Source organism: Chrysemys picta, chromosome 3, assembly GCF_011386835.1.
Source record: "Chrysemys picta bellii isolate R12L10 chromosome 3, ASM1138683v2, whole genome shotgun sequence".
In the NCBI taxonomy this organism is placed as follows: domain Eukaryota; kingdom Metazoa; phylum Chordata; order Testudines; family Emydidae; genus Chrysemys; species Chrysemys picta.
The window spans coordinates 104,497,463-104,525,376 of NC_088793.1; the positions used below are offsets into that span (position 1 = coordinate 104,497,463).

The following is a 27,914-nucleotide window of genomic DNA, read 5'->3' on the forward strand; positions in this document are numbered from 1 at the left end:
ATAATAACAAAAGATAAGGACCAGCTCCTTTCTTAAAGGAATAGTGGACCCCAGCTGCATGTGCAGGGGTTCATGCAGTGTTGCTAACGTTTAAAACATTTTTCAATGGATCTGCCTCCAAATCGCCTAGGGATCTGAGTTTTGGTTGCATTCTGATGAAATTATTGCATTCTCTCCCCTCCCCTTTTGTCGATTTCTTTGATTATTTAAATGCAGAATCCAGAATAACAAAGAACAAGAATATCAGTGATCATAACAACCATTTCATCCCTGTTCCTAGAATGATAAGGATATCAAATATGTGTCAGGGGAATACCAAAAATTATTTGTTCCTAAATACGATTTACTATCATAAAAGGGCTGTATTTTCTTCCTTCTGCCCTTTCACCATTTCGTTATCACTGATTCACACATTCCATCTCCATATTATTTTTTCTTCTCAATTTTCTCTTTTATTCTTCTTTCACCTCTCCTTCTTTGCCTCCCCTTTTCTTTTCTGAAAAGCAGCAGCAACCTCTCATTTCATTCTGTCTCTTTCCTCTTTGCCTCACTGATGGTTGTGCAATCCCCTGCTGTATTTACTCCTGGGGGAATTCTGCACCACAGCACAAGCACATAATTAACAAGCCATGCATATTTTAATTTTTTTGCACAGAAAAACGCTTCTGCTGAAAAGATGCCGCAGTTCTGCCTTTTGCCCAACAGAGGACACTGTGGCGCTAGAACACAGCTGCAGCTCCTAGCCAGCTAGAGAAGAGAAAGACCCTGCAGAGCCTTCTTTGCAGCAGGCCAGATCAGGAGACAGAGGCTATGGGGAGACAGACAGCGTGGGGTGCTGGGGGGGGGTCAGATAGGGGTTCATAAGGGCTAGTGGGGGGGGGAAACAGACTGGGGCAGGGGCTGAATGCAAGTGGAGGCGCAGGGCTACAAGGGGGAAGGAGGTGCAGGGCCACATGGTGATGGGGGAGGGAGTGCAGAGCTACACAGGGACAGAGGATGTCTGAGTGGGGGCACAGACACATGGGAACAGGGAGGGGGTACAGGGACACATGGTGATGAGGGAGACGTGCCTGATTGAATAGGAGAGGCTAGGAGTCAGCCAGGGTCTGCATGGGGGAAGCTCCCTAACAGTCTCTCTCCGTGCCCCCAAAAAGACCTCTTCCATACTTTTCCCACTTATTCCCAACAACCCTCCAAGTTCACACCCAGGCTACTTCCCAGAAATTATTTCCCTCTCCCTCAGCCCCTCTGTTACCCCTGACTCCCCACAGCCTTTGCATTGCTTCGGGGGTGTGTGTGTGTGTGTGTGTGTGTGTGCGGGAAATACAGTTCTGTGTTGTAGTTTAAATGAATTATTACGCAGAGTTCCATATTAATATGCCTAGTTAGGGATCTATTTGTCAAAAACCATTTTCTGAATCTTGTTTGTGGTCTATATTGTTACAGACATACTTGCTGATGGGTATTTTGAAATAAATGACCAAAATAATTGAAAATGGTGTGATTATATTGTGTTATTTTGACAAATAAAATATGCAGAATTTGAAAATTTTGTGCACAGAATTTTTAATTTTTTGGTGCATAATTCCCCCGGGAGTATTTATTCCATGTTATATTGCTTGTTCCCTCTTGTTCCCCACCTGGGTTTTCTTCTGTATTCCATTACCTCTACTTTATCCTGCCTTTATCCCCCATGGGCATGTGGTACCAGCATGGCTAAATCTGTACAGATCTAGTTTAATTAACACAGTTGGCATCTTTGCTTCTGTTCACTCATCAGCCAGGCCCTATATCACTGAGATATAATGTAGCTTACCCTTTGGTTTTATGCTGGCTTTCTGAGAAAGATTTCAGCATTCACTACTATGGTCCCTTAAAACAACAAGCAGAAACAGAACACCAGCTTCTCCCACTGGTCAATGGAGAAAACATTATTTATCCTGTTTTTCTTATGATCTTGTATCTGTCACTTGAATGGCTACCTACATATTTTGGTTGTGTCTTGCTGCACCTGGATAGAACTGTATCTGCAGCAGTAAAATACTCCAGAGATTAATTTACCAGCAAATTTCTTACCATTAAAAATGAAGGACTGGGTAACCCTATGATTTCATTTTCCTGCCTTGGGCAATGCATCTTTGCATGACACTGAATTTCCAGTAGGGAAATAATAAAAAGCCACTAGCAGACCTAGACATTCCCGTTGCCTGGGTTACTTCAGGAGATGGTTTCATGAGACACTCCCTCTAACATTAGTGGCACGCAACAGTTGTTCCACTTTAACAGAGCTTGGAAAAGCAGTTGTATGAGGACATGAGAGTCAACCATGAATCACATTTTTGAGATGCAAGTTGTGCTAAGCTAGGTAAAGGATGAAATCAATAATGTATCACACGTTCTAAGGAATTTTTGAAGGACTGTACAAACCAATTATTGAAGGAGAAGTACTGTGACTGATAAAGATGCAATAAACTGGTGGGAAGGGAAGAGGAAAAGAGAAGGATTCAAAAATATCCCTGATCCTTACCTTGAGCCGGCTCTAATTTGACAGAAAGACCTTCCCTGATTGCGGATTCTCCAGCACTTGCTGAAATTGCTTTACTCTCTTCTGTCTGTTCCTCAGCTGCCTTCTCAGGCTCCTTTTCCGGTCCTTTTTTCTGACTATCTGGTTTCAGCTCTTTTTTGATCGGTCGGATATTGCCAGGGGAGGGAGGGCGCGTCTGAGAGGAGGGCACTTTGGAAGAGCCAGGCGGGGAGGTTATCTGTTTGGGGGTGCCAGGCAAAAAAGGCAAGGACTTGGATGCATGCCTGTTCAACCACAAAAAACAAAACAAAACAAAACAAAAAAACAGAATGATGGCAATAGGTTGGGCACCTTTCTATTCCCTCTATAGATAAAAGCTGTAATAGCTCAAAAACAAACAAACAATCATCACTTCAAGATCTCCCTCCAAACCAACAGGAAATCTGAACCATGTTGAGACAGAATAATATTATTTAGCTGTTATACAGAACTTAATCTTCAAAGCTCTTTATAAACATTAACTAATTAATCCCCAATACACACCTGTGAGAAGGGCACTGACAGGATATAATCTTCCTTTCTCCCCTATCCCTGACCACTGAACGCTTTCCTTTTTAAAGATTTGTTCATTGTCTGGCTATCCCGGAAGGAGAACAGGAGACACTGGATATGGTCTAACCAGGATGCAATTTTATTATTAGATGTCTGGGATTACCTGGCAGATAAAAGGTGTACAGTGCAGGTAACTCCATGATCATTTCAATATCTGCACTGGGAGCTTCCATTAGCGCCCCCCCCCCCTTTCTATCCTGGTCCCCAATCACCCCATTGCTGGGACCTTACAATTCCCTTCCTCAAATGAGGGTTAAAGTGGGCTATAAATGGTGGGGAGGGCGGGGAGGATTAGCTCCTTGCTGTGCCAGCCATAGGCATCTCGAACGCCCTCTGTTCTGTTCCTTTAACAAATACCTCCTTTAAATCTTTTACCAAGTCATTTATCTGGTCACTGTCTCTCTTCCCTACGGAGTAGCTTCACTGGACATCCATACTGGCATAATGAGTTGTAACATCGTAGCCTAACTCCCTTCCCTACTCACCATAAGAAAGCCCTCCCTGAACCTGTTGTGGGGAAGGCGAACCCTCCCACTCCACCTTGGCCAATCTGGTGGTGAGGGAAAGATTCCTTCCCAGCCCCCCTAGAAAGGAGCGACTAGTGCGATTGCCCTCAGCAGATCCTGACCAAACCTGATATTCTGTCACTTCCGAGGGTGGGTGCTGCTCCACCTAATCTGGGGGTAAGAGGGCTTCTCCCACCAGGCTTGCCCTTTATCAGTTCCCCAGCCCTTCCAGTCCCTGGGGGAGGAGTCAGCATCCCCATGCTGTCCTGCTTCACTTCTGCAGCAGTGTCCATGCCTCACTACTTCCTCCCCCCTTACAGCAGTATGCCCCTTTCCCCAGCAAGCCAGACAATGTCCCTCCTCTACCCCAGCTTAAGAGGTCTTTTAATTAACATTTTAATACATGTTTTCTGTTGCTGAGTCACTCAATGAGCACAACAAGTAAAGCTTAATATAGCTGAATCCCAGCATCTGTACTTCACTTACCAAACTGGGGAGAGAGCTAGTGATCTAGTTTTGGGATTGGAAGGAGAGTGAAGTCTCTTTACGCTGGAGGAGAGGTCCTTTTCTTTTTTTTCAGTCTAAGGATCAGCAAATAAACAGAAAATCATATTGCACGAGTAATTCCCATGGGCAAAAGGACTACACTTTCAGCATAGGAAAACGAGAAATCAGTGCTGCCTCAGCACTTTCTACAGCCTGGCTGGTAAGTGTACGAACATGACTCCTGTAACAAATGTAATGATGTTTTGTGCCGGGAAATGAGCATTTGATAGTATGCACGCATATTAGTCACTCTGTGCTATCCTAAGATGCTACGGAAAACTTTTCAAAAAAGGCTTAAATTGATACAGACAGATAATTATCCTTTTTGAAAGTTTTTCTCTTCACTGTTTGCAATACCCATGCAGATGCTTGAAATTAACACTTCATTCACTACGAATGTTCTATTTCTTCAGTTGGCCAAGAGCAAGTTCCCATCCCCCATTCCCAACAAGCTGCTTATGGAGCTCAAGTGTACGTGGCTTTATTTATTTTGTTTCCTTGTTTATGTGCTAGCACCACTGCTGCCATCATAGGCCTGAAATATGGTTCTTCTCCTTCTCTTCCTTGCTGGCAGCCAAAAAGCCCACACTGCTCAATCTTATGCAGAATAGTTATTTTCTTTTTTCTTTTTCATTTCTTATCTCACAATGGCAATTTTAAAAATATCTCTATCAGAACTCAGAGCATATTTCCTACTAGACTATAACAGTTCCAAAGTAGATCAAAATTTGGGACCATATGTACTTGTCAGAGCAGCTTTAAATACAAGAAACTCTCAGCTTTTAGGGATATTGAATTCAAAATATAGCTGGCAATCTGTAGAGGAAACAAGACTGGTGCATGGGTATCTATCAAATGTCTTTCTCAGTCATTCATGGAGCAGCATAATCTTGTCAGAGACCAATATTATACTACCATGGCCAGGTATCAAGCACAGCACTGGCAGAGGGGAAGGCACTACATATTGCTGATCTGGAATTTGATTAGTTAAAAGACGTCTATAGTGTTCATCTCAGCCATTAACTTAAACTGATTTTATAAAATATGGGAAAAGAAAGTTGAAGAAACAGGAATTTCTTGTGCAATCCCTTTATTTTTTCCCCTATTGACCACCATAAATCCTGAAATTCTTTGGGCAGTTAAGCTTAGCGTTAACAAGACTTTAACGGAGAGGTTATTTTTTTTAAATGTTAGCAAGTGATGGACCCAGGTGAAAATACTTTTCACAATGAAACTTGTCTTAAAAATCAATGGACAGATGTTCAGGTGGTGTAAATCGGCATACCTCCTTTGACTGCCCTTGAGCACCTAGCCCATTAATTGTTAGGTGCACAAAAAATGCAGGATTTGGATTAGTGAAATGTCTAACTATGTATGTCAGAGTGACACCAGCAGTATTGAAGATGGAAAGAGACTCAGTAGATCTGTTATTCTCAGTCAATTACAAAAACCCACCATGTACTTTCTAAACACATTTAAAAATAAATCTGATCACAGTTATCAGCTTCTCCATTACATAGACAGCATAGTGGGAATAACTGCTCACTCAGCTACTTTTGCTAATAATAGTATTCACAAATGGCCTTCTTCACCAAACAACTATGTCAACTTTTCTTCTTTTTTAATTAAAAAAATATAATGAAAAAACCCAATCAAAAGTGCCAGACTGATAACCTTGGAGACTGAAATACTCTTTTCACATGACAAATTTAGCAAAGGGCAGCAGCAGTGAAAGCTTCACTGTCCTGGTAATGTGCCGTAACCATGATCTGAAGGGACCATCTCGAAGGCTAAAAGAGTAGTTTACAGTCTTGATGTCTTGTATTACTCTTAGCCAAGACTACCCTCAAGAAGCATTAGAGAGAGAAGGTGGATGAGGTAATATCTTTTATTGGACCAACTTCTGTTAGTGCGAACTCTGTGTAGCTTGAAAGCTTGTCTCTCTCATCAGCACAAGTTGGTCCAGTAAAAGATATTACCTCACTCACATTGTCACTCTAATATCTTGGGACCAACACGGCTACAATAACACTGCATACAACACAAAAAGAATGTCAATAGCAGTGGTGCTGATTGGGAGTTTGATGTTTGCCCTTTAGGAAACTGAACTGAAAACAACTGAATTTACAAAAGCCACAAAGCTATTGTTAAATAATTGTTACCAACTAGCATGATGTTAACTGGTAACCCAGAAGTGAAAGACTCCATTAACATTCTCCTAAACCATCCACATCTTTTTTTCATATGTTCTAATGTGTATTCATGTCACATGGTTCTGCTACAGCTGCTAGACTACATACAACTAGCATGCTTACCCCTGCTGAGTGTGTGGTCCTCCTACGTCCAGTTGTTGTGTCAAAGAATTTTGGTCGGTCTGCTGGATTTCTACAGTTCATGGCCTTGTAGGACAGAGGGCTGATGGGGCTGCAAGATGCTGAACGAGGACAAATGGGGATAACTACGTGTGGGTTGTTTTCATTTTTTTTTTTTTTTTTTTTAAAACAGAACAGCATTGGAGGAGTGACAAAGGAAAGCCAACAGCAGGAAACAGGAACGAGAGAGAATGAGACAGAGAGAGAAAAGGAAGAAGGTATTAATACATAAAGAACATTTTTAGAAGTTAAACCAGAAGCATCACTTGATACTAATTCATTTAGCCCCAAATATCTACTGGTATATTTCTAATCAAAATTCATATACCTTTTAAACTGAAAGTTAAAAATTATCCCAGATGTTAGCAATTTTCAGATTTATCAAAGATGAGAAGGTGTTCAAAAACAAATGGACATCAGACAGTGATACTGCCTTTTATTTTAAAAAGTGATGGTTCTGATAAAGCAACAAACACAAAATTACTGATCTGAAATTGATTAGCTTAGTACATTCATTGACATGCATTTTAATCTGAAAAAAAAATCAGGCAAAAATCTGATAAACAATTAGGTTTTCAGGAACTAGTTGGGGCAGGAAGGGGAGGTCGAAAGACAGAGACATACAAAGACCAAAACACTTCTTCATCTATACAGGGAATATAGTTCAGCAGTCTAGCAAAATAATTACATTCCTCCATGTCAAACTGACAAAGTCACATCATGCGTTAAGGATAACTTGTGAACTTGTGATCTCTTGGTGAAATTGACAAGATTTCAGAAATAAACAGACACAGAATAAATGCACGCTTCTTCTACCCTACCCAGAATACGCTGTACCATTCAATCAGATATGTAGCATAAAATGCATGTATATTTTTAGGCTATCATTAAAATGGATATACCATAGTACAGGGGTGGCCTAACTTACTGACCCACCGAGCCGCAGATGACAATCTTCAGAAGTTCAAGGGCGGGGTGTGCCTGCCAGGGCTCGGGGCTTCAGCCCGGCTCCTGCTGAAACCCCAAGCCCTGGCAGGTGTGCCCTGGAGGGCTGAAGCCTTGAGACATCCCCCATCCCTGCTGGGCAGAAGCCAGAAGCAATGCTGGGGAGGGAGCCACATGGAGTCACATTCCTCCCCCCCCGATTTTTACCAGAGTTTGCTGGCTCTGCTCGGTCACATGGTGCCGCCGGGCCCCCCTCCCTGCATGGCAGCTGCTGGAACAAGCAAGTTGGGAGCTGCAGCCGTGGGGAGAGGCAGCGGCAAACAGCTGAGAGCTGTATGGAGAGCCATTGCTTTTGCTGCTGCAGCCCCTCTCTGCAGCTCCCAGCTGTTTGCCATCGCCTCTCCATGCGGTGCTAAGACCTGGGAGCTGCGGGGGGGGGGGGGGGTGGATGCTGCTGAGGATAGGGAGGGGGCGGGATTCAAGCTTTTGGGGGGGACAAACCTTTAAATTGTGTCTCTCCCCCTCCTCCCCCCATCAGCAGGCACCAGTCATCTCTGGCAGAATCCCTGAGTCCCACCACCCCACTGCAGGGCAGAAGCCCCAAATTCCCCCTCCCCAATCTGGTAGGTGGAGAATGGGAGGTGTGAGGGGAGCGCCACGAGCCTCACTAACTGTAAAAAAGCCATATACGGCTTGCGAGCCACGGTTTGGCCATCCCTGCCATAGTACATAAAAATATCAACACTGTAAAAAATTTATGAATAGCATAAAATATACATGTTGTCTGCAATTTGTAGTAGCCACTGCACTTAAAGTTTCTTCTGTAAGAAATTTGTGTCTGGATTCCTCATTCAAAAACGGCTAATATTATCAATATACTTTAAGATAGACAGTCTAAAGAAATTTCTAATAATCCACAACTAAATTATTTTCCCCATTATAATAAGCATATTATAACCACTAGTTGTTTCTGCCAAGTTGATTATGATGAAATCAGTATCTGGGATAGCAACTCTCCTTAGCTGTTTGTAGAGAACAAAGTCTATTACGTGGAAATGATAGATTATTAGGTTTGTGATGTTTAGAGTACACATGCAAAGAGAATTTTAGTGGTGCAAAGTGGATCAAAAAAGTACTTCTTGTACCAATCAGAAATGCTGGCCAGAGAGTAGTCTCTGACCTTGTTCTGTTCTTATTCTCTTGGCAGTGTGGTTTAGTTCACAGACTGCACAGGTTCTCAACAGTACCTTTTCCGTTACATTATTTATAAATAAACCAGTAGCCTCATCTTCCCTAGGAAAAATCTGTCCCAGTTTCTCTCTCTCAGAGAGAGAGAGATTGATTGTATTTCCATGCACATTATATTTCCACAAAAATGCACACTGCTGTTCTAATAAAGGTCCATTGATGTAGCAGAGCTAGTTATACACCTTTTTCTGGAATGAAGACTAAATGAACTTCATTAATAAAGAAATTAACCTCACTTAAAAGCTATGGAAGGGCACATGTTTGCTTTATCAGTTAAGATGAGCATGTTTAATGAAATATTAAAATGAGACCATCACCAGAAAGTGAACTGCAGAGCAAGCATGAAATGGAGTTTTACACAAATTTCTTTGCTGAATGTCCCCTCATGAAGTACAGGGGGCATCAGCACAGAAATAAGTTTTAACTAACTTTTAAAAAATATATATATTCCCTCTCTGAATCAATCCTCTTGGAACTTCCTGATTCTCTGAAGCTATCCTGGACAGTGACATCATAAATATTAGAAGTCGAGCACTTCATTTTATTTGTGATGGAACTGAATGATGCTTTTTGGGGTATCTTCAGTGAACCAAGATGTACTAAGAGCATTTGATAGAAATTTTTTTAGCGGATTAGTTAAAACTTACTTCTGTACTCAGTGTTCTCAATAGCTTACTTAGTAAGAGAAATCCGTATTTAACTTGATTTTAATTTTTGCTCTGAAGTTCATCTGTAAGTAATAATGATGAAGGAGCAGGGTAATTTCCTGGGGATTAATGACAGGCTGGGATGAGTTTATGGCTCAGGGCACAGTCATGGGCCATTAACACCAGATGATCATTAATCTCCTGGAAATGCCCTGCACTCAGAAAATGCAGTTATTGCTATAATTGGGCAAAATTGGAAAACAATGGGCATACAGATTTAAAAAAAAAAAAAAAAGGGTGGTACAGTTACAATTAGCACAGAGAGAACTACCCTGAATACCCTGGTGTATTAACCACTCATGTTGCTTAAAATATCTGCCAATATTCCAATTCAGCTTACAATTTATTACTTAGCATGAGACTGAAAATTTTTCACATCTGCTTTAGTAGAGTAATTGCTTGCAAAGTTAAGAGTCTTACTTTCTCAACTATTAGCACTGTAACCACTTGCTGCATTTCCAGTTTCCTACCTGCTACACAGAATTTCATGATATTAAGTACTAATTTTACCAGTCTGTGCTGTTAAAGACATGATGCCCCTGGAAAAGGCCCACATTGGCTAGCTGTTCACCTTTCCCTCCTCCCCCACAAAGCTATCCCCATGGAACTGTATACTGCAGCCTAATTAAAAATGAGAATTCTTCAGTTAAAGCATCTTTGAAAAATAGTCTTGCGAAACCGGTATTCCCCCTTACCTTCAATATCCTTTATTTCAAATAAAGACATGTTTATAGGAGAGGGCTAAGAAAACCTGTCTGAACTTAAAACGTTCAACAGGTGCAACAGTATGTTGCCAATGAATTAAAATCCCAGAGCGTGGTCATGAAATATTTCTACAATCTATAAACAGTGCAACTACTTCTTCCCTATAATACATCAGAGAATGACCTTCTTTTCCATCGTAATACATCACAACCCTGTTTTAAACATGCCTGTGACATTCTCCTTAGTTTTTAATAGTTTTCAAGCTACCTCAGAAAGACATTACCATATTCTGTGTGTTATTTTCTGTCCCTCAGTGGAATAGCAAAGAGTTGTTTTGTGGTTGGTGGAGACCTTTTTAACAACAAAGTCCCACTTCTGCAAACACTTACACATGTGCTTAACTTTACTCATGCTAGTAGATAACTGAAACGGGGGACCTAACTTGAGAAGTAGAACAACAATTTAACATTAGAAAACAAGTTAACTATAACCAGCAGAATTTCTTGATGAATAATAACTTCACAATAGAAGAGTTAATTGAGTCTTCCTCCTTTCTTTAAAACACAAAATAAAGCAAATAGTTTGAAAAAATCAAGTCACTCGTGTCATATATTCAGTCTACCAGATTTTTTTTTAAATGGGTAATCTGCTCTACACTGGAAAATAAATACAATGGTACAGAATTCCTTTTTTGTAGCAGGAGCAGTATATAGCAGCTCTAGCAACATACACCGGGCTATCGTGTTTGCTGCATTGGGTCCTCATACTATAGTGGACTATGATGTGCTGCTTGCTGCCCTATGGGCCTTTTCTTTGTTGCACTGGTAAAGATACTAGAGATAGATTACGATAAAGAGAGAGGGAGAGAAAAAGAAAGGCATACCGAGAACTTCTATGCTTTTGTAGGAGCCATTCTAGCTCACTCTATACAAACTTGGAGTGCTTCTGGAGAAACGTAAATAAATAAAAGAATTTTTGAAAGGAACAGGTGTGATAAAACATTAGGCGTTCACCCTTTTAGGTTTACCTGAATCTCCAGACAAGGCAGCTGTGCTTTTACTTCTGGCCAGGAATGAATGTGTGGGCATCAGCAGTCTGCTAACAATGCTCTTCTCCAATGCACTGAGATTTAGACGGCGAGCTGAATATGCACCATAGAAGCAAGAGGTTAGATCAGACACGTTCTACAAATCACCATACATTGCAGAAGACGCCTCAAAATACTGCACCCAGCCATAGAGGGGCATCTTCAAATTATGATTCAGATATTAAGAGCACATAGGTCACTTGTATATTTTAGTCATAACCCACTTTACTGCTTCTAACTGTAAATTTTAAACATTTACTCTCTTTGCACTTCTTTTTTGTTATTTTGCTGACATAATATGCTAAACTGCTACCAAGTCCTAATATTTTGTTCCTATCCCCAACTACTGTACATAGATTTTAACACGTGTTTTTTGTTCCCGTACTTTTCTAGACATGAGCAATTACATATACATTAAAAAAAAGAGGGAAGCCTGTCAATCATATTAGAAAAAATGTGTCGTTTGCTAGCTAGAACAGAGAGAATACCGTCATAATCCTTACAAAAGGATTTTCTGGTTAGGCCCCTAGCATTTCTCAAAAATCTCTTTGGTCCACTCTCAAATGGGACCACGTTTCCCTTAATTATGTATACAGAGACCAGATACTGCAGTGATGGGCATATCAGAAGTTATTACATATACATTGGAGACTACTGATCAATAAATCATAATCATCTTAACACTGCAAGTAATGTCAGGTTTTATTGCATCTAAAACATCCATTCACCATAATTTGGTTTTAGGGGTAGCAAGCAAGATTGCAACTTGAATTCATTAGGCCAGGTCTCTAAAATGGTAACCAATTGCCAGACTTACACTGGAGACTGAGGTATTTTTTTAAATGTAGAGGGTCAACATTATTAATTAAAACCCTGAACTACTCTTAATCCACTTTGCTCCGGGTCCCATGAAAAGAGGGGCTGATCTTAATAAGTATTATCCTACGAGAGTTTAATTTCCTCAGCTGCCCTCAAGCACTGATTTTTTGTACCCAAAGCTGCTCTCCTGAATTCTGCTAACACAAAAGTGGCACCACTATAGAAATATAGGTCTCACAAAAACAGCAGGCTGTTTGCATAAGTGTCCTTACATAATGAACTACTGCAAAAGCTCTTTTCGATTAATGGAACTATTTCGAGGCTTGCACAGATTACACAAAGTACAAAATACTCTAAAGAGGTCTCCATTAACGTACACTAGGTATCATTAAGCTTGCATTTCAACAATGAGGAATAAACCATAGAACATAATTATTAAACTGAAGAGCAGAAAATCATTTTGTTTCCCCTCTGAGCCTGTATGTTCTGTGTGTCCATTATTTTAGCTACTATGCAAGACCAGGGATTTGTTCACTGTCTCTTAATCTTTAGAAATTGAGTTTGATTAACTGCATGCTAGCAAAGTACAAGTTTGAGGGAGTTTAAAAGTTGAGGCTAAAGCAATATTGTCACCATAATTAAATCTGAGCAAAATCCCACAGACTATTATGTCAACGCAAAGGGCACTCACGTGGTCAGAAGAGCAAGTACTAGACACAAAAGCGGGACCTACTCCTGATGAGCACTTACTTTCAAGTATAGTACTTACTACTACCATGTGTAGTCCTGTTGATCTCAACAGGGCTACACACACAAACATTACACTCAGTGGTAAGCTTTTGTAGGATTGGGACTTAAGAATCCATAGTGAAAAGCGCACACAAACTGTAACAAAGTGGTCTGCCCCATTATAGGCCAGGGTGTCTGGGACTAGCCAGCCCTGTTTCATTATCAGACCCATCCGAGAAGGGCTCAGGTGTTCCCAATAAAAAGGCTGAGAAGATTCAGTTGATGGGGCTGTGGGGAGGAGGTTGGCTCCTGTAGGGTAGTAATGGAGCAGAGTAAAAGGTCTCTGGATCCTGACAGCCTGCTTTGGTAGGGAGTTTTGTGGTACTTTGTTGACTTTGGTTTGAATTTACAAAAACTGTGTCCTGCAGGAAGGGCTTGAAAGATTTGCAACAGAGCATCAGTCCTCCCTGGGCTGGGGAGACAGGCCAGCACGCTTGCACATGGTGGAGATGCTGGGGAAGGGATGGGCCCATGGAACTGAGACAGTGGCTAGCCTGAGCCCAGACCAGGTAAGGCAGCCCTGCTACATACATATTGACAAATAAAAACACATAACATGCCCACTCACTCATGAGGCCATGTTGTAATCAAAGTCTTTTGAGTATGTGAGACCCACAGATTTATTCTCCCATCACTGCATAGGGGAGCTGCATGTAGAACTCTCTCATCCCTTAATCAATCAGAGAATACAGACTCCCCTCCCCGAAATGCATTTCAGAACACGTTTCTGCACAAAGGAACCAAATATTTGTGTTTACCACCAAAATTATAAGTCAAGTAAACACTGTCTGTACCACCATAGGACCCCCCCCCCCAAAAAAAAACAGTAGTTCCCTCCATTTACAGGGTAATTAGCGACAATGAACCGGCTTGGAAGGCAAACAACAACGATGAACTTTCAACACCATAACAAGCAGAAAGGAAGAATATTTGCAATCTACCGCCATGCTACCCTTTAATTAACATCTTTGTGATGAAGTTTTAAGAGAGGAGTAATTTTAACCTGATCACAAGTAGGGACTAGGAAGAAGTGAACCAACCATTTTTGGCAGTGCTTTGCAGAGTTTCTCTAGATCAGCAGTTCCCAAACTTGTTCCACTGCTTGTGCAGGGAAAGCCCCTGGTGGGCCAGGCCGGTGTGTTTACCTGCCACGTCCGTAAGTTCGGCCAATCGCTGCTGGAAACAGCAGCCAATACGTCCCTCAGCCCATGTCACTTCCAGCAGCTCCCATTGGTCTGGAGCAGCGAACTGCGGCCACTGGGAGCCGCGATCGGCCGAACCGGCGGATGCGGCAGGTAAACAAACCAGCCCGGCCTGCCAGGGGCTTTCCCTGCACAAGCGGCAGAACAAGTTTGGGAACCACTGCTCTAGATAAATTAAGTCTCAAGATACCATTTAACATAAACTGAGCTTCTGACAGCATTAAAAAAGGCTGAGCAAACTAGATTGGCACTTTTTTCTATTTAAATAGTGTGAATATTTAAAAATTGGACCTTGGTTCTGAAACCTCCTCCAAATCTCTCTGATGGGTGTAAACCAGAAACCCGCACTAAAACTCTCCGGAATTTTGTAGCCTAGGTTAATCTCATATTGAAATTATTTATATTCATAGCTTCTATGAAAGCCATTAGGGTAAAAAGTTTAGCTGGAGCGGCCAACTAAACTGTGGCCTCTGGGCCTAACGTGGCTCATGGAGCTGCAAAAAGAGGCCTGCAGCCACCTTCTTTAATGCAGAGATGTGGTCCTGGATACTACAGGTCCCAGTATGCAGTACAATACCGCAGGGGCATGGATCAGCGTTCACATTGCAGTGTACTCCTGATCAGTACCCGGGCCAAGCTGGGGAAGCTAATGATCCAACCAGCGGACCAAATTCAGTTATGAATCCTGGTCACACGTCACGTGAGGCACCTTGCGCATACACTAAGAAGGCATTTTAACTGTTCAGACCTGTAATCTACACAGGTTGCAGCTCCAAATTAGAAGAGAGGGTAGATGTAATCAACTCAATTTTATACAAAACCAGATGTGGTCTTTGGTCTCCTGGCAAGTTGCCAATGCATCCTCGGGGGGGGGGGAGGGAGTGTCAAAGGTTAGCCACCTCTTGCGTAAAGCATAAGCAACTTTTTATTTCAAGACTTTCAAAACAATTATTTGGGGGGCAAAGAAAACAAGAAGAGAGGCCTCTTCATGGGTCTATCCAAGATGAAGTTCGAAAGCATAAATCTTTCCAATTCCTCCACTTCTTTTATTGAAAAACTGATGACCTGTACTGCCAACCCCAAACGTTCAAAAAAGCAGACGTCAGGCCTCACAGCATCATGAGATTTTTTTACATCTCATGATTTTTAAGACAAATACATGTTCAGAGTGGATCAAAATCTATTAAAAAAAATTAAAGCATGGGATTTTTAAATTTAAATCAGATGTTTTGATTAAATGATTTTTTTATTTTATTTAAATTATAATGTTTTTCATTTAAAAAATAAACCCATTTAAAATGAAATCTGAACTTGATAAAAAATATGTTAAGGCCTAAACTTATAATCTTTTAAATCATTTAAATCAAATATAAATATGCTGAATCTGTGAGTCTCTATCAAAAACTTTGAGTTAAAGTCTGCTTTTCTACATACAAAGTCTGAATCAGGGAGAAAACATCTAATTATTGAGATTAAGCTTTATAAATATGGCACAATAGGTCACCCTAAGTGACTTGGGAGACTGTTTTCTCATTTTCAAGAGAGTCAGGCAAGTTGGAACTTAAGCTCCAGTCACTTTCACTTAGGCACATTTGAAAATTTTCCCAGGCTGACCTGAAACAATTAGTTAATCCCTCAGTTTAATAAATCATTTAGTTGTAAATAGGAAACATGTTCTGATTAGAGAAGTTTATGTTTCCAAAACATGTAAGGTTGTTTTAATAAAAATAAATGTGATATGCTGTTTTGTGTGTTTAATGTAATTCCAGTTAATATCCTAATGCAGCTTGACACAAATCATGCAAAAATTAATTATACAGTAAATTTATCATTCACCATTTTCTAACATACCAAAAATGTACAATTAATAAGAATCAAACTATTAAGCTACATAATTGCTTAAATAAATGTATACAGTTCTAGTGTACCCTCCTAGGTAGCAAAAAAGATGCAATTTTCTTAAGCATCTCTGGTATCAAATTTAGTTTAAAGACTCTGTTACTTGTAAATCAACATATTTTAATGGTTATATCAACCAATGAGAATGCACCTTTCTTTAGAAAATAACTGAAGTGCAAATGGAAAAGTTGATTAAAATTAATTATTTAAATTGAGGTTTTCCACTTGGTGGTTTTAAATCACCTTGATTTAAACGAAGCCACTCTATAAATGTTGGGTTCTTTTTATTTTGAAGAAAAACAATTTCAGAGAGGATGGCCTTGCAAAGCAAAGAATGTGTAACTTCTACAAAACCTAAAATAACATCCAGTTAATGACGTTTTCCTTGAAGAACACTATCTAATTTTCTTAAATGTCTCTTGCATCGACTCCCTTGTTTGAATTATGTTAATTATTCATGTTTAGTTGCAGGGATTTAAACAGCTGAACCTTTATAACAAACAAGAAAGTACAGTTTGAAACCCATTTTAGCTGCCTGACTAGTTTTAAAACTGTAATAAAAAGCTGCACAATAATGCTGAACTTGAAAGGGAATGAATACATTATTTAAAAAAGTCTTATGGGCAAAGTTAAATGCCCATTAATGAAAACCTTTTTCTTAGTATGAACTGAAAAGTCCCCTGTTCTTCAACCATTTAAAAGATACTACGTAACAGAAGTCATGTCCTTGGTGGCGGATATAAGCCACCTACGATAAGCTCATCATACTCCAGTTCCAGGCATCATGCTTAGGATAAGGGCAAAATCTGCCTGGGTGCACTGAGGAAGATGATGAAGGAGCCTCTTCTTTCTCTTGCACAGCACAGTTCTTTTAAGAGCCTTTCTTAAGAGCTAACTGGAGCGGCCACTCCGTGACTCTAAAGTTAGGGGCTCAGCTAGGTTAGGGTGGAGCCAATGCCCTGCATACTGCTAGCAGGCATTAGTGGAACATTCACTAACTTTTTTCAAAATCAAATTTAAAGAGACTTATACAGGATGCCAGTGTTGCCCTGTCCTCTGAGCACATCCGTAAGTGTTGGCAAAGGGCATAAGGGCTAAGCTACGGCTCTTTTAGTGTTCAGGCAGAGCAAACACTGCCTCACTGTTTAGGGTTTTAGCTAGAAGACCCTATGCAATAAACTGTATGGGATGGTACTTATTAGACTAGCTTGATAGGATGAAAGGCTTTGTCAGCCCTGAAGAGATTTGAATCTGTGATTCCAAGGAGTCGTATTCACACCTGAGCCCTGAAGCACTACACCTTCTTGCCTGGAGGATTTATTAGGTGAAATGTCTCCACACTGGGGTAATGTACTCAGGGCCGGCTTTAAGCACCGCGGGGCCCGATTCAAAGGCGCTGCCGCTGAAGTCCCACCGCTGTCTTCGGCGGCAGCTCAATCGCTGCCACGGAGGAAGGACCCTCCGCCGAAATGCCGCCGAAGACAGTGGCAACGATTGAGCTGCCGCAGCCGACAATGCCGGGACTTCGGCGGCAGCTCAATTGGCTGCCGGTGCCTTCGGCGGCACTTCTGCGGAGGGACCTTCCTCCGCGGCAGTGATTGAGCTGCCGCCGAAGACAGTGGTGAGACTTGGGTGGCAGCTCCTTCGAGACGTTGCGGGGCCCTCTTAGGGGCACGGGGCCCGATTCTGGGGAATTGGCTGAATTGCCCTAAAGCTGGCCCTGAATGTACTGTATACTATAGGGCACGCAACACCACAGAAACACATTTATAAAAGGCACCTGCTGATCACAGGTTCATTGAGAAATAGATATGAGGCCTAAAAACCATGTGCCTTAAGAAAATTCTGAAGTAACAGTAATACTTGGCACTTGTACTGGTTCCGAATGGAAAGTCAACATTTACCAGCAGCTTGCCAACAACACACAGTGGTATCAGAGATACAGCAGTATTGCCTTATACTTAGCACAGGAAAGTCACATCTGAGATAACACCAGGTGGGAGCTGTTGGTAAATGCTGTGGGGAGGGGGTTATGGCAACTACTACGTACAGTTCTTTGTATTCTCAAAGGACTGTACAAACCTCAATCAGAAGTCTGGATAGTCCTGTGAAAACTCACTTTTTGAAGAGTCTTGTTTCCTTTATTTTAATAATTTATTAATGAGGATAATATAGCTTAGTCCTAACTTTTGCAAAAGTACTACATCTCTGCACAGTCCTGTAGCCTCGTTATCCAGCCTGTCAGTGGCACTATATATAAAATCACCACCGAAAAGAATGTATTAGCCTTTTCAATCTTTTTAAAACATTAAGACCGAGTCGAAAAGTAGACAGATCACTGAAATGAATATGCTCCATTATCCACAAACCCATACAATCGGTTGTGACCACAGGCGCAGTGGGCAATATTCCACATAATCATCATGCACATTCCACTACTGCCACTGTTTTGTCATAATCCCTCAACAACACCCTACAAAACAGAGCCATCACTCATAAAGAACGGCAACAGTAAATGCAAAAAATCTGAAAGGATAATTAATATTGACCGGGTTTCAATTGCTGTTGGAAGAAACTATTGTTCTGAAGTTACATAATTTCCTAAAACTATGACATACTTCCCCCCAAATCAGCAACCTCAGCAATTATTTTAACCAACAGGAAAGAGTTTACTGCTATTGCCCTCAAATCTTATCAATATGGTGTGTAGTATTAAACATATAGAAACAAACAGACGTTATATACAGAATCATGCGTACAAATATGCACTCATTGCAGGACATTTTGTTAAAGAGATAAAGATAATGAGGCTTTCCAAATCAGTTTCACGATATAACTAAAACTGTATTCTTTAAAATATCTCTATATTTTATATATATATTCTGCGCTTATATACAACAATTCAAATTTGGGATGAAATGCAGGACGTCCCTTTTGTCCTTTGCTGGGAAAGGGAAATGATCCCTTATAGAACATTTTGTCAAAAAGCTTGGTCCATTTCTTTTCACATGAAGTTATCAAAGTAACTTATTTTATAAAACTCATTTAAGATGAACTTTGTCTTATAAATTCTCACAATTTAATATTGCATGTTGTGCTGTTGATTAAAAGTCTGATTGTTAATCTTGTTTGCAGATCTGAAAATATCAAGGCATTTCTTCCAACAGAGCAACCTTCTAAAGCTAAAGGAACATAGAAAATCAATAAACAGACATTGTATGAGTCATATCTAACTGCTTAGTTAAATTTAAAATAAATCAGCAACATGAATGTACTAACTTCTTAAAAGCTTTGTGAAACATGTTTCCAGAAGTTCAAGAATTGGAACCAAAGTACAAATGAAAAGCAAAAAGGGCAGCATGACTCAACGTAAATAAATGTATAAAAATAAAATGGTTACATGCGCTATGGAGAGATGTGTTGTTTCTGTAGCTGCCACTCATTTACTAAAAACCTGACAGAAGCACTGCTTTTATCACTTGCTAAATGAAATCATTCAGGCAAGTTCTGATCTTTTAAAAATATAGTTCTTCTTGCAAAGAGAATGTTCATTTACTTCTTTCAACCATTTGAAGTCTTTTCATTCCTCTTTAAATAGAGTGCAGAAAATGACTACAAATGCTTACTGTATCTGCAGAGATAGTTAAAAACAATGAATCAATAAAGAGCACTTTTCTCTCTCTCTCTTTCTTTCTTTCAACTGTACCTCTGTCTGGAGAATTTAGTAATGTTGCAGATGAGGAGGAGAGCCGCTTGTTAATGACTGGATCAACATGTTTCGAGAGGTTCATTGTTGAAACAGACCGCCTGTCTGGATCTAAAACAAATGGAGATAATGCTAATTGACAGCCCACATGCAATAATGCAACTTTCTAGCACACTAACGGGAGGAGAATATAGGACTAGAGAATTTCTGCTCTATCACTAAAACTTTAAAAATAGAAAGGACTTCTCAGTGGACATTTTACAGATGACTTAAAGACTTGGCACAAGACTATTTAATTTAAATTGCAGGTAAATAAACTGATATCCTGGATGTTTTTCAATCAATCAAGCTGTGATCCAAGGTTTCAAATGGAAGATCTGAATGGGCAGCTAATAAACAAGATGAGATTTTAATGTTCACTTCACTGCACTTGCAGATAGGTTTTGCTCTAGGCTCAGATGAAATGGAAAATTACAGGGAATCTGTATCATATTTAATGCTTTGGTCCATCTTTTCAAGACCATGTTATAAAGCAAGAAAGTCCTTAGCATCATTTGAATCACAGATGATATTCAGCAGGGTACTGTTATGAACCAGGAGATCAATATCCAGAACATATAAAAATAGAAGATAAAGTAAAGGAGGAAGAAAGCTAGCACACAAGACAAATGAGGGTGGGCACAAGAGGAATTCAAAGATAAGGCTAAAAGCCAAAGGGTTCTGTAGAGGTAGTATACTCCATATCAGAGAAAGTGATTTTTCCACCTACACTGTTCAAAGACAAAGCTAGTCAGTCCTAAACTGCATGTGATTTAATAGACAAAGAAAATAAATGCTACGTAGAAGACTAAAAAATATTTGTAATACACATGCTCTGTATATGACACCAAAGGGCTTTATTTTGCCTTTCTTTATGCTTTGTGGCTTTCAGAATGCAGCATCACCCTCCTGTTCAAGTGATGCAATATCAGCATTCCCATCCTGCTAAGAATGTGATAGATATTTCAAGAGTACGGAAAAAGTGATTGTACACAATCCAAAGAGGTTGGCAATAGCAGAAGAAAATGAAGAACTAGGACAAAAAAAGCAATGTATAGGCATTCTCTGCTCCAAAATATTTTTTGGGAAAATGAGTGCATAAATTAAATCTCTTCCAAGGTAGATTTTTGTTTGGGAAACTGACAATTACTCACAAGAACAGTAGAAACTCAGTTCCGCTCTTGCTTAGACTTATGGCCCCAATTCACCAAAGCACTTTAAGCATGTATTTAAGTTCATCCATAGGCACAAAGTCCGTGGATGCGCCGGGGCCGAAGCACCCACGGGAAAAATATGGCGGGTGCTGAGCACCGATTGGCAGCCCCCTATCAATGCCTTTCCCTCCCCCCAGCGCTTCCTGCCCAGTGATAAGCCTGCCAATCAGCGCCTCCAACTCCGTCCCAGCGCATACTGCCTGCCACGGATCAGCTGTTTTGCGGCATCAGGAGACGCTGGGGGGGGGAAGTAGGGAGGAGTGAGAGCACAGCGCGCTCGGGGGCGGAACTGGGCGGGAAGAGACAGGGCAGGAAGAGGCAGGAAAGGGGTGGGGGTGGCAGCAGGGGTGGGAAGAAGCAGGGTGGGGTAGGGCCTTGGGTGGAAGGGATGAAGTGGGGGCCTGTGCAGAGATGTGGGGAGCACCCCCGGGCAGATTAGAAACTCGGTGCCTATGAGTTCATCATTAGGCCACAAAGCACTTAGACCTAGATTTTAAAGGTATTTAGGCACTGCTGCACTCAGTGTTGCAATACCTAACAAATTCAGGAGCCTAGGTCTCATTTTCAAAAGGGATTTAGGCACTTAGGAACCAAAATCCCATTGACAGTCAATGAAGTGTTGTAGCCATGTCAGTTCCAGGATACTGGAGACACAAGGTGGGGGAGGTAATATCTTTTATTGGGCCAACTTCTGTTGGTGAGAGAGAAGCTTTCGAGCTACACGGACCTGAAGAAGAGCTCTGTGTAGCTCGACAGCTTGTTTCTCTCACAGAAATTGCTCCAATAAAAGATATTACCTCACTCGCCCTAAATCCCTTCTGAAAATGAGACTTAGGCTCCAAAGTCAGATAGGTGTTGCAATGCTGAATGTAGTAATGCCTAAATACCTTTAAAAATCTAGGCCTTAGTACATAATGATTTCCAGTCAAAGTCAATGAGAGTTTAACAGGTCCTTAATTGCTTTGCTGAATCAAGGTCTATATGTCTAAATAACCTTGACAATACTGAAGAGGACATTTTCTCAGAGATTATCTACGCTTGAGTAATGCTTTCATTATACTGAGTACATCAACATTCGATATGCATGTTACCACTCACATATATGTAAACATAGTTGTTGTGGACAAACTGGTTGTGCATGAAAATCCCCACTAACCATTAATGTAGGAGTTCCTCATACTAGTGGTGGAGTATAGAGGACAGGCCTTGGGGATGAAAGGGAAAAGGATTTTTTTTAATTTGATTTTTCATCCACTGTCACAGAGCAATTGGTTTTATCTTTTGCTTTATATAATCTCAGCAGTTTCAAAGAGAGCCTGGATGTTCACATGGATAACAAAAATATCCAGAGTTACAATCGTTAGTGCTAACTGAAAGATTATTGGAAAAGATAAAACCTCACGTTTCAGAGTTTAAGACACTCTAACCACTGGGAATAGGATGAAACCTTCATGGGGGGCAGATTACCCCACATCTGCCTACTGTGGGATTTCTTGCACCTTCCTCCAAAGGTGGTCAAAAGTTGCTAGTCAGTATTGGAGACTTCCTCCAAAAGTTGATAGTCAGTATTGGAGACAGGATACTGGACTTAATGGGCATTGAGTCTGATCTAGTATGGCAATTCCTATGTTCCTGGGCAGCTCTCCAATAGCAATCTCTATGCATGGGTGCAGTGGAGAACTAAGACCTAATATCTTGTTCTGGTGATGTGAGAACACAGTATATGCCGTTACACCAACAGCGTACACATGTAGCTGCCACAGAGGATGTGTAAAGAAAGCATAAGAAGCATTTTGGAGATGAGAAACACAAGCAGAAAGAGCATCTACTCGAGAAAGTCTCTCTTAAATCAGTCCTGCCATCCAGCCCTCATAAATCCATGCAGTCTGTGAAGACTATTCTTCAATGGATGCCATTCACTTGGAAGAATTCTGTGTGAATGTCAGTTGCATACAAAACCTGTCAACATAGAATAGGCCAATCACCATTTGTTGGCTAGAGTTGTTGTAACATGTTTAAAAACATTATTTGAGCAAAAATTGCAGCCAATGCAACTGACTTGCTGCTGAGAAGCGAAGCAGAATAAATATAAATAAATATCTGTCACATATGGTATGCAAAAGGTAAAACAAAGCCAAAATAGCACCCAAAATATGTACTCAAATTAGATCTCATTGCATTCCAGAAGATCATTTTTAAATGGTTAATATTCTTTGTAAAATTTAACCCAAACCAACATGATACAATATATTGTACACTGTATACAGTAGTTTAGTGAATTGTGCCAAATCCTTTAAGTCAGCTAGTAATACTTCTCTGTACTTAAAAAAAAACACTGGGGGCTAACAACTGTTCTAGTCTATGTAGTATGATGTTAAGCATGCACTGTCTCTAAGTGATGTTGGTTTAGAGGTCATCAAGTAGTTACTAGTCCTATTTCTTGAGGAGCTAGCTACACGTGGAGGAATCAACAAACCACAGTGATTTATGTACCGGGTTTCCTAGCACCACCCAGAGATCTGAAGTGGTGCTCCAGGCCTGCTAAATCGAGAAAGGTGAATGATGATTCAACAAAATAACCTAGGGACAGAATGCAAGACAAATGATTTTTCAAAATAAAGAAAAATAAAAAGTAAATGAGTTATACAAAGATAAGCAAAGCGAGAAGAGGAACATTTTATGGAAAAATAACTGTTTACTGAATTTTACAGTACAATAAAATAGATGTAATCTGACTTTTTCTTGTCCTTTTTTGGTGACCAGATTGGTAAACACATTATTTCCCTCTAGGTAAAAGAATGCAATACTTAAAGTGTATGCATTAAAGGGAGAATAGATTTCTAATATATATCCACCATTTTCTGGTGAAAAAATCCATCAAGGACATATCTGAATTCTCTTCTTCAGTTTGAGGCGTACCGTAACAGGGTACATACACATTATTAATCAGTAAATGCAGTTTCATTTAGAGAAGACAGTTATGCGATAGATCTTCAACCTATAACTTATTACACTTTATGTTTTGCCCACTTCCAGTTTCTCAATATCCACCAAACTTTCAGTGTTCCTGTTTTGCCAACTAAGGTACTAAATATAACACAGCAGGTTTCAAAGAACATTTTCCCTTCCTATTTGTATTTTCAGCTTAAAATTAATATTTTATAATTTCCACCAGAAATTCTTAAAATAATTTTCTCTTGCTGTCCTATGGTACCTAACACTTCCAAACAGTAACTTGTATTTGATTAGTGACACAGCGCATGCACACACACATAAGTGCACACAAACACTAGCAAAGCAGCAGAAGTGAGCAGTTTTAGATATAGATGGAGTTACCGGGTTAGTCAATTCCTCAGTGATGTTTAAGCTTTAGCTGAATTTCCCCTTGCTCCCTCTTAGCCAAGCAGAGAGTTAAAAAAACCATGCCCATCTTCAAAACAATGCTAGGATCACGAATAAAGAACTTGAACTAATTAACACTGCATTACCTTCTTCTTTATGGGAACAAAGTATATCATACAGACCGGGAGCTTGGATGAGAAACTGGATCTCCCCCTTTACCTGTATTATTAATGCTGCTGCTTCTATGAATGGATCCTCCCCAGGACCACCTGTTTTGCTTTTGTTTGGGCTTCTGGCTCCTCTCGATTGTACGGCGTACAACAGCTTCATGTCGTTCCTGCAGCACAACAGGAGAATGTATGAATATGTTTGGATGCTGCTGGGTTTTTAAAGAATATTTGCATCACACTGCACACTGACTTCCACCTGGACAAAATGTACTGGTCATCTTGGAGTCAAATGCAAATTGATAGGCAATGCTTCGTGAGAATTCCACTCAAAGAACTGAGCTAACGTCAAAGCAGGGCTTTATGGTAATTACAAAAATGTAACTGTGAAAATAGGAGGCCTACTTGAGACCAGTAACAATGCACATATTATTTGCATAACAGTAGCTCCTAACTGAAACTGGTGCCCTCTTGTGCTAGGCACTGTACATGAGAGAGTCCCTGTTCTGAATTTCTTACAATCTAAGTGGATGTCTATGCTGCAACCGGAGCTTTGATTGCCGCTCAGGTAGGCATACTTTTGCTAGCGTAGTCTAGATTACGCAGCTAAAAATAGCAGTGAAGAGGCAGTGGCATGAACCCCAGTGTTGTCAAGCAACCCAGGGCTTGGGCTCGTTTGTACAGCCTGTGCTGCCGCATCTTCTCTGCTATCTTTAGTCATTCTAGCTAGATAAAAGCTAGTCCAGGAACACCCTATGAGCTGCAATCACACCTCTGATTGCAGTAGACATACTCTACATGGACAAGACAAGCAAAAGGTGGGAGGGAAAGCAGAGAGGTGAGCTCACTTGCCCCTGGGTCACACAGCAAGTAGCTACCAGCTCATTCATCATGCAGTTAAGGGGAAACAAATTTATTATTAAATCTACACTTACTGTATTCTCTCACTAGGGTGACCAGATGGCCCGGTTTTATAGGGAAAGTCCCGATTTTTGGGTCTTTTTCTTATATAGGATCCTATTACCCCCCCACCCCCATCCTGATTTTTCACATTTGCTGTCTGGTCACCCTCTCTCTCACATTCCTGACAGTTTCTGAATTAGGCACTTAGTATTTAACTATGGTTACACTGAATCACTAGCAACCTACTATCAATACTACAGGTACCACAATTCATTTTTCTACAGGGTTTTAAATTTTGATTTTCAGGTCAGTTTTGGCTCTGCTGTGTCTTCCCACAGATGTATTTTAAACACACATATTATTGGACTGGGGAGATCAGTTTTGTAGAGGGACCCATAAAAAGTTGTATCAGTGCAGACACAGCTAAAAAAAAAAAAGTTAAGTTAAAAAAGCCTTCCTTTTGCAACGTACCCTACATTAACCTTGACTCACATTCCAACCCTATTGCTAATTTTTAAATAACATATTGGTCAATTTGTTGTTAACATCATCTAGTGGAGAGCAAGTTGTCTGAAAGACTCTATGGAATGCCCTCTTACCTTGTCCTCTTCTATTCTCTGCTTTCGTTTTTCCTCTACTGCAGCTCGCCTTTTCTCTTCTTTTAGCCTCTGTTCTTCTAACTTCTTTTTGCGTTCCTCCAGGTGTTTTTCATAATGCTGCCGTGCCCTCTCTTCTTTTTCTAACCAGACTGATTCTCTTGCAGCTAAAAGAAAAGTAAAGTAGACATAAAATGTAAATATACTGTACCGTTTAGAATTGTAACACACAGCCTAGGCTGCTCACGATTGGTTGCACTTACCAACTTGTTTTTTAAAATCATATATATGTCCCAACCGAGCTTTATTAAGTGCTCACAGTACATTTACCTAGGTTGCACACTAATCTGTGTGCTCATACTTCAATTACTGTATAATATCAACATCAGAATTGGAAATAATGAAACTAACGTCTCAGAAAATTTGACTTATGCAAATGATTCCATGCCACTTTAAAATTCCTGAACTAATATGTATATTGTGTCCCACAGTTAGAGGCAATCCCTATTACTGTTTCATACACTAGGCCTCACTGCAGGCAAAAAAGCTATGCTCAGCTGCATTAAGTTGCAAAAGTGAAACTGTAAAAGCAACAGGTCTTTGTTTATCTAAAAGCCTCAGATGATAACACTTCACAATAAAGCTAAGTTTGACACAGGTTCCATGCAAAACTACGGATCACTCTAGATGCGAGAAGCAAGTTCATGCAATTTAAAAATGTGACAAATGTAGACTGAGTTCTGTGTTTCAATAAATGCTGAAACCAGGCTAATTTGGTGTGGTTTCAGATTTCATTGTTAATATTTCCAACAACTCTACTCATGATTCCCACTAGCAATAAATAATGAAGGTGTGAGATTCAATTCGATAATAATACATGATAATTTTCTGCTTCCGTTCAATTCTAAAAGATTATTAACCCCAGTCACCTGCCCACTGTTTATCTAACTGCAGGACAACAGGAGGGTCAATATAGTACTCCAGTATAATAAAGGTGGTTGGCATCGCAGTCTTAGGACCTCATCTAATTCCAACTGACTTCAGTGGGAGCTGGACTGGCCCTTAATGACCAGATCTATGTCAACAGCTACCTGTTATTTTATGAGGTAACAAATTAGCCACTGGAGAATCAGGAACTAAGGTGACCATGCCTTAACTTGCTACATATCACTGGTCTTAGAAAGTCCTCAACAGCTTGCTTCAGAAGCGTTCACTGAATCGAATGTGCAATGGAGTTGAACTTAACTCTGCACACCAATCGACTGACTGTTCATATTTGTCCCGTCCAGAATGTAGGCCCAAAATGGGGTCTGCTTTAAACTGTTACAATCTGATAAGAATGGACTTCTCCTACAGCTGTCATGAAAGTTACAGATCCCAAGATTTCCATTTGCTTATTTTTTTAAATATCCATGACATTTGACAATTTCAGAACTTTCTGCATATTGATGAGCATGTATATGTATGTCTGTGTGTACATATGAAGGTAATACTGCAACAAATGTTATTGAGAATTGTCTGGGAGGCTCAAAGAGTAAGAGCTCATTGATAACACTGAGGCAACATAGAGGACCAACCCATTGAGCTGTCAGAAAGAGCTTTAATTTCCCAGAGGGTCAGGAGGTTCTCCTAGATTAGAAAAGGCAATTTTTAAATGTAATTAAAACTGTCTGCACAAAAGTTTGTCCCAGGATGGTAACACAGCACATACCTTATTATTTTTGTTAGTTACAAACATATACCAAAAGAAAAAAATAAAAACTATTTACAAGTTCAAAACAACAGCTGTGATTTTTGATTGTTATGATAATTCTATTACTTTTGCTCATCATCATCATCTCCCTGAGAGTTTTCCGAGAACTGCCAGCAACAAATCATGTTTGCATTCTAAACTTTGTGTGTGTGCACACGTATATTCTCCCTCCCTCTCAAGATCTACAGCTAACGAATATATTGTTTAAGTACATTTCAGTCCTGGAGTCTCCT

At 40.3% G+C, this 27,914-nt stretch overlaps 1 protein-coding gene and 1 long non-coding RNA gene across 18 annotated transcripts in view; one reads left to right on the forward strand and one right to left on the reverse strand.

The window, feature by feature from the left end:
- Window positions 1–27,914, reverse strand: part of MAP7 (microtubule associated protein 7) — a 178,417-nt gene that overhangs the window by 20,050 nt on the left and 130,453 nt on the right. For 4 of the 17 annotated variants that reach the window (XM_008176846.4, XM_008176839.4, XM_065588741.1 and 1 more), the window contains exons 4-11: window positions 25,932–26,095; window positions 24,482–24,599; window positions 23,414–23,500; window positions 19,668–19,778; window positions 11,193–11,306; window positions 6,504–6,646; window positions 4,129–4,223; window positions 2,528–2,808 (exon numbers count right to left, since the gene is read on the reverse strand). In XM_008176846.4, the coding sequence (XP_008175068.2) occupies window positions 2,528–2,808; window positions 4,129–4,223; window positions 6,504–6,646; window positions 11,193–11,306; window positions 19,668–19,778; window positions 23,414–23,500; window positions 24,482–24,599; window positions 25,932–26,095 (1,113 nt within the window). The remainder of the gene's footprint in view (window positions 1–2,527; window positions 2,809–4,128; window positions 4,224–6,503; window positions 6,647–11,192; window positions 11,307–19,667; window positions 19,779–23,413; window positions 23,501–24,481; window positions 24,600–25,931; window positions 26,096–27,914) is intronic. The other 13 variants (XM_065588742.1, XM_005280332.5, XM_065588745.1 and 10 more) reach the window with 5 other exon arrangements.
- On the forward strand, window positions 3,964–19,616 carry LOC135982370 (uncharacterized). The gene is made up of 4 exons (XR_010599701.1): window positions 3,964–4,348; window positions 6,694–6,778; window positions 13,229–13,369; window positions 19,097–19,616. It is a non-coding gene; the product is annotated as an uncharacterized LOC135982370 (long non-coding RNA).